Consider the following 7,545-nt stretch of genomic DNA (forward strand, 5'->3'; position numbering starts at 1 on the left):
TAAACCCTTTATAAGCGTAGTCTTATCAGAATCAGAAGTTTATTGGCCATGTAGGTTTGCACCTACATGAAATTTGACTCCAGTTTCGTAGCTGTCATACCAGAACATATTAGAATGTAAACGCTTCAGTGACATTGCCTAGGTTGGCGGAACTAACTAAAACAAGCCATATGATGTCGTAAAACCTGTTTGTAATTGCATTACACCGACAGGCACTACAACCTCTAGGATGACATTTGGTGACCCTTCAGAAGGATTAAGAAGCTTTTCTAATGCCACTTCGGTAGCACATTTAACACAGCAGTCAGAGCGAGGCAAAGGGGACTGGCTGCATTACACAGGTCAGTGCTGCAGCAAGTTCTGGAGATGGTGTACCCAGTGATGAGGATGGTGCCGATGTCAGTCTGGTTGCAGAGTTTTGTTGCCAGGCAGCTTTTCACAGGGAAGTTTAGGTCCCTATTGACACTGAAAGCTGAATGAGGGGGTCAGAGAGTTCAGATGAGTGTAACCAGTGTTGTAGTGGAGGGTATATGCAGGTAAACAATGTATACCCACCTCTTTTTCTGTCAATTTACAGCATAATCATCTATCAGCAAAAAAAGCCATTGAAATATACAGGAGAGTATACCCACTTTTTCCTTAGTGATCTACCCATCTAGGTCGCAGTATTCCTACCTCCTCAATGACATAACCCTGTTTTCAAATTGTTTGCTGGTGTGCATTTGTACATGATTTCTATGTATATAATCATTTTGTTCACATTCAGCTCCAATCTGCCCTGTTGCATACATTTTGTGCTTGTTGCTGTGAATGTGCTTAATATGCAACAGCTTTTTATATCCATTTGTACATGATAATCATGTATATATCACACCACCATGATCTGCGTGAATGCCTCTTTGGTCTGCTGCTGTAAGTAAATATGTATGTATGTATATAAAGTACATTGTGACTTCTGACAGTGAAGACAAATTCCTTGTGCATATATATAAAGCATGCTCTGCCAGTAAAGCCTGATTCTGATTCTGAACATGATCTTGTCATGCCGAGAGCAGGAGTTGAGGACCCAAACGTACGACTCGGAGTCAGATTAGGCTAGAAAGGTTTTATTAATCCGAATAAACTTACAGACAGCAAGAACAGACACTACCGACAGCACGGAAGGCTCAAAACAGGACGTAGTGCATGCGGTGACCCAAGTGTCAAAATGGGAATATATAACCTTGGGGAGCCAATCAGGGAGACTGGACGCAGGTGAGCAGGGCAGAAACAGAAAAGCCAATCAGGGAAAGGAGAACAGGTGAGTAAAGCAGGGGCAATCAGGGGGATGGGGGCAATCAGGGTTACTCAAGCAAATGGGGCTCAGGTGAGCAGAAACACCAATCGGGATGGAGAATAGGAGAGCCTTGATGGCCCAGACCACACAACCTGTCACAGCCTCTCGCCCTTGACATCAAAGCGATCGCCCTTGACACCTGCTACACCAGCTGACACCTGCTGACCCCCCCCCTTCATCCCGGCACGCCAGCTGGCCATCAAGCAATCGCCCTCACCCTTAAAAGGCCTCCACTATGGACCAGTCTTCGCTGGAACGTCGCCATTCATGGACTTCTGCCTGCCTGCCTACCTGCCACAGAGCCAACTCCTGCTCTACCCCCGAGATCGGTCACTTCAATAAAGACTTGATTCTTCCCTTACCTGGTTGTCCCGTCTGCGTTTGGGTTCTTTCCTGACACGTGACAGTACGTTCCAGCCACTATGGACCCAGCAGACCATTCCACCACAGACCTGGCCACGGTCTGCCAGGCTGTAGCCAACCAGGAATCGGTCCTCGGCCAGCACAGCCAGGTGCTACAGGAGATGGCTGACGCCCTCCGTGAGCTCGGCTCAAAGATCTCCGGAATCCAGACCCAATTTAAAGCCTCCGCTAGCCCGGGACCCGCCGCTCCAGCTCCGCCACCCTCAGCGCCATCAACTTCGGCTAAGGAACCATGGGTTGCCCCGCACGATAAGTATGATGGAGATTTTGGACTTTGTCGCCCTTTTTTGATGCAGTGTGAGATTGTGTTTAACCAGCAGCCCCAGTCATATTCCACGGATGGAGCCAAAGTCGCTTACATCATGGGTCTTCTCCGGGGAAGCGCTCTGGATTGGGCTACAGCGGTGTGGGAGATGCGGGCCTCCACTTCCTCATCCTACGCTGAGTTCACCACTGCTTTTCGCCGGGTTTTTGATCATCCCGTGCGGGGAAAGGACGCTTCAAAAAGACTGATCTCTCTCCGCCAGGGTTCCCGCAGCGTCGCCGACTACTCAGTTGAGTTCCGTACGCTATCAGCGCAGAGCGGATGGAACAACGAGTCCCTCCAGGTCGGGTTTTCCAACGGTCTAAGCGAATCCATAAAGGACGAATTGGTTTCCTACCCCGAGCCTGGAGGGTTGGAGGAATTGGTTACCCTGGCCATTCGTGTGGACAACCGTCTCTGGGACCGGAGGAGAGAGAGGACTCGCCGCTTTCCTGGTCACAACAACGAGCATGTCATGCACGTCTGCCAAGTCCTTCAATTGCTACTGGAGAACCACCTTTTCGTAAAAGCAGAGAAGTGCGAATTCCATGCCCCTTCAGTCACCTTCCTGGGCTACATCGTGGCCGATGGGCAGGTGAGAATGGACCCCGCCAAGGTCAGAGCGGTTCTTGAGTGGCCAAGCCCGACCAGCCGTAAGCAGCTTCAGAGGTTCCTCAGTTTTGCCAACTTCTACAGACGGTTCATCCGCAATTACAGCCGCGTTGCGGCCCCACTAACCGCTCTTACCTCCACCTCCAGACAGTTCCTGTGGACCCCTGTAGCAGAGGCAGCTTTCCAAGCCCTCAAGCACCCCTTCACCGCAGCTCCTTTCCTCATCCAGCCAGACCCAACCAAACAGTTCGTTGTAGAAGTGGACGCCTCTGAGATTGGGGTGGGGGCGGTCCTTTCTCAGCGCTCCAGTGAGGATGGCAAGACACACCCCTGTGCCTTCCTGTCTCGCCGTCTCTCCCCAGCTGAAAGGAACTATGATGTGGGGAATCGTGAGCTCCTGGCGGTGAAATTGGCACTGGAGGAATGGCGACATTTTCTGGAGGGGTCTGAGCTTCCTTTTATAGTGTGGACTGACCATAAGAACCTGGAATACATCCAGTCAGCAAAGCGACTCACCGCGCGCCAAGCCAGGTGGGCGCTCTTTTTTGGTCGTTTTAATTTTTCTTTGACGTACAGACCTGGCTCCAGGAATGCCAAGCCCGATGCTCTGTCTCGTGTGCATGGGGAGGAGTCTGAGCCCAAGCTCCAACCTGACACTATCGTTCCCTCTACCTGTGTGGTTGTGGCTGCGGCTGTCACCTGGAACATTGAAAGGGAGGTCATGGCAGCACAACAGACTCAGCCTGACCCAGGTAACGGTCCCCCTGGGCACTTGTTTGTTCCAGACGCTGTTAAATCTAGTGTGTTGCAGTGGGCTCACTCTTCCAAACTTACCTGCCATCCTGGAGTAACCCGGACCCTAGCCTTCCTCCGTAGGCGGTTCTGGTGGCCTTCCATGACGGAGGATACTGGGTCTTTTGTTTCTGCCTGTCCTGTTTGTGCCCAGAATAAGCCCTCCACTCGGGCCAGTGCCGGTCTGCTGCGCCCCCTGCCTGTTCCACACCGTCCCTGGTCGCATCTGTCCTTGGATTTCGTCTCTGGTCTGCCTGCCTCCGACAGTAACACCGTTGTACTGACTGTTGTTGATCGCTTCAGTAAATTTGTTCATTTTTTGCCCTTGTCTAAACTGTCTTCGGCTCGAGAGACTGCGGATCTGCTGGTCAGGGAGGTTTTCCAGGTCCACGTTCTTCCCCGTGATATAGTGTCTGACCGTGGCCCCCAGTTCACTTCTGCTGTCTGGAAGGCTTTCTGCTCTGCCATCGGTGCCACCGTCAGCCTGTCATCGGGGTTCCATCCTCAGACCAACGGCCAGGCCGAGAGGGCCAACCAGGCATTGGCGACTGTTCTCCGCTGTCTGGTGTCTGCCAACCCATCCTCTTGGTCCTCACAACTTCCCTGGGTAGAATATGCCCATAACACCTTGCCATCGTCTGCTACTGGGTTGTCCCCTTTTCAATGCCTTTACGGCTATCAGCCTCCCCTTTTTCCTTCTCAAGAGGTAGACATTCCGGTTCCGTCTGTCCAGGCCCATGTCTGTCGGTGCTGTCGGACCTGGCGGCGAGCCTGTGCTGCACTGCTCAGGGCCTTCGGCCGTTACCAGTGCTTGGCGGATCGTCATCACACCCCTGCTCCGGACTACTCCCCCGATGACCAGGTATGGCTCTCTACCAAGGATCTACCCTTGAAATCGGACGCTAAAAAACTGTCCCCCAGGTATATTGGTCCCTTTCCCATTGTCAAAGTCATTAACCCCTCTGTGGTCCATCTGAAGCTGCCCCACACTCTCCGGGTTCACCCTTCCTTCCATGTGTCCTGCCTCAAACCTGTCTCTACCAGCCCTCTAGTTCCTCCGGCCCCCCCGCCCCCAGCTCCTCGTATGATCAACGATCATCCGGCTTACACCGTTCGTCGTCTCCTGGACTCTCGTCGCCGCGGTCGCGGCCTGCAGTATCTCGTGGACTGGGAGGGATATGGCCCGGAGGAGAGGTGTTGGGTCCCTCGTCGCCTTGTCCTGGACGCGAACCTCATCCAGGACTTCCACAGGACACACCCTTGATGGCCCGGTGGCGCCCCTCGGAGGGGGGGGTACTGTCACAGCCTCTCGCCCTTGACATCAAAGCGATCGCCCTTGACACCTGCTACACCAGCTGACACCTGCTACACCAGCTGACACCTGCTGACCCCCTCTTCACCCTGGCACACCAGCCGGCCATCAAGCAATCGCCCTCACCCTTAAAAGGCCTCCACTATCGACCAGTCTTCGCTGGAACGTCGCCATTCATGGACTTCTGCGTGTCTGCCTACCTGCCACAGAGCCAACTCCTGCTCTACCCCCGAGATTGGTCACTTCAATAAAGACTTGATTCTTCCCTTACCTGGTTGTCCCGTCTGCTTTTGGGTTCTTTCCTGACACGTGACACAACCATGACAGATCTGACTTTACCGCAGCTGTTTAACACAAACTATCATTAAAAAAAAGAGTCTTGATACATGCTCAACCCAAGTAAGGAAATCAAAGAAGGTTGAATCAGTTACTCTGGATACAATGTTCACTGACATATGTTTCCTCCCTCAACTAAGTGACATCTTCAGTCTCAGTCTCTAAGTGACTGAAGCTGTCACTTAGTTGAGTGATGAAACGTATCTGTCAATAAACGTTGTATCCAGATGAACTAATAATGATAATAATAATAAAAAAAGAATACCCTGAGTATGTAGAAAGGGTGATGTGTTATTTAAATATGCTGTAACGCATTAAACTTGTAGGAAGATTTGCTATAACAAGGTTTCTCTTAAAAATTATGTTCATTAGTCCTTATAGTTTACGTGGCAGGTTTTGCCCTACTACAGCGTGTAACTCACCCAGATTTACACAGTAGCAGTTTGGCTCGGAGTCACTGCAGGTTTGTGTGGAGCTGAACAGACAGGTGCCTGCTATTCCCAATTTGTAGCTCTTGCAAGTAAGGGACTCATCTGGCACACAGAATGAAGAGGAAGAGAGGAAGAAGAGTGGAGAGAGGTGTTGAAATGTGAAGAGAGAAGAAATGGGTTGATTTCTTCTGAGTAAATCCCACATTAAGCTACATCCATCCATCCATTACCCGAACTTTTTATCCTGCTCTCAGGGTCGTGCGGATGCTTGGAGCCTATCCCAGTAGTCATTGGGCGGCAGGCGGGTAGACACCCTGGGCAGGCCGCCAGGCCACCACAGGGCCATTAAGCTACAATGACCAAGATTTTACCATCAAACCCTATATACAGTGGCACTTAAAAGTTTGTGACCCCATTAGAATTTTCTATTTCTGCATAAATGTGACCTAAAACATCATCAGATTTTCACACAAGTCATAAAAGTAGATAAAGAGAACCCAAACATATGAGACAAAAATATTACACTTGGTCATTTTATTTATTGAGGAAAATGATCCAATATTACATGTCTGAGTGGCAAAAGTATGTGAACCTTTGCTTTCAGTATCTGGTGTTCTGCTGATGGTGGACTCATGAACATTAACATTAGCCAATGTGAGAGAGGCCTGTAGTTGCTTAGAAGTTACCTTGGGTTCCTTTGTGACCTGGCGGACTATTACACACCTTGCTCTTGGAGTGATCTTCTATGGTCGACCACTCCTGGGGAGGATAACAATGGTCTTGAATTTCCTGCATTTGTACCCAATCTGTCTGACTGTGGATTGGTGGAGTCCAAAACTCTTTAGAGACGGTTTTGTAACTTTTTCCAGCCTGATGAGCATCAACAATGCTTTTTCTGAGGTCCTCAGAAATCTCTTTTGTTTTTGCCATGATACACTTCCACAAACATGTGTTGTGAAGATCAGACTTTGATAGATCCCTGTTCTTTAAATAAAACAGGGCGCCCACTCACACCTGATTCCCATCCCATTGATTGAAAACACCTGGCTCTAGTTTCACCTTCACATTAACTGCTAATCCTAGAGGTTCTCATACTTTTGCCACTCACAGATATGTAATATTGGATAATTTTCCTCAATAAATAAATGACCAAGTATCATATTTTTGTCTCATTTGTTTAATTGCATTCTCTTTATCTACTTTTATTTCATGTGTGAAAATCTGATGATGTTTTAGTTCATATTTATGCAGAAATATAGAAAATTCTAAAGGGTTCACGAACTTTCAAGCACCACTGTACCTATATACTATATACCTACTACTACTACTACTACTATTTTTGGCTGCTCCCATTAGGGGTCACCACAGTGGATAATCTGTTTCCATCTCTTCCCGTCCTCTGCATTTTTCTCTGTCACAACTGGCATCAACAGTCCGAAATGCACGCGCACGCGAGTGTTTCAGTTGCGGTGGACCATTCCCTCACCAAGGCCAGTGCCCAGCATATGGACATGCATGTCGCAACTGTGGTAAAAGAAATCACTTTTCAAACGTGTGCCAGTCACAACCGAGACAAAATGTGAACTCTCTGTTGTCGGATGGCTCCTCAAACTCTGCCTACTCACCTCATCCCAATGAAGACGGGGCAGGCTCCTCCTCCGTTTACCTCTTCACACTGGGGGACCCAGCCGTCGCAGTGCCAAAACAGACCATTCAGGTAAATGGGTCCTCACTTGAAGTGATAGTGGATACTGGAGCCTTTGTCAATGTAATGAGTTTTTGCACTTTTCAGTCATTACCAAACCCTCCCGTATTGTAGAGCATGTCAGTCAGGACTTTTGCATACGGCTCACACATGCCTCTGCTGATGCATGGGCAATTTCGCTCACAGCTCGGCTTCCGAGACAGGGTGATCTCAGAGGCATTCTATGTGGTTGACAAGTCAGCAATTCCTGTTTTTGAGTTGTCAGACGGCAATTGCCCTCGACCTAGTCCGCCT

The 7,545-nt window shown here is 49.5% G+C and overlaps 1 protein-coding gene across 1 annotated transcript; it reads right to left on the reverse strand.

The window, feature by feature from the left end:
- Positions 1-269: 269 nt before the first annotated feature.
- On the reverse strand, positions 270-7,063 carry LOC130128405 (lymphocyte antigen 6 complex locus protein G6d-like). The gene is made up of 3 exons (XM_056298020.1): positions 7,033-7,063; positions 5,538-5,648; positions 270-472 (listed from the first exon to the last, which is right to left on the reverse strand). The coding sequence occupies exons 1-3, from the start codon at positions 7,061-7,063 to the stop codon at positions 270-272; spliced, it is 345 nt and encodes a 114-aa protein (XP_056153995.1).
- Between the last annotated feature and the right edge of the window lie 482 nt (positions 7,064-7,545).

Source organism: Lampris incognitus, chromosome 18 (assembly GCF_029633865.1).
Source record: "Lampris incognitus isolate fLamInc1 chromosome 18, fLamInc1.hap2, whole genome shotgun sequence".
Taxonomy (NCBI): Eukaryota; Metazoa; Chordata; class Actinopteri; order Lampriformes; family Lampridae; genus Lampris; species Lampris incognitus.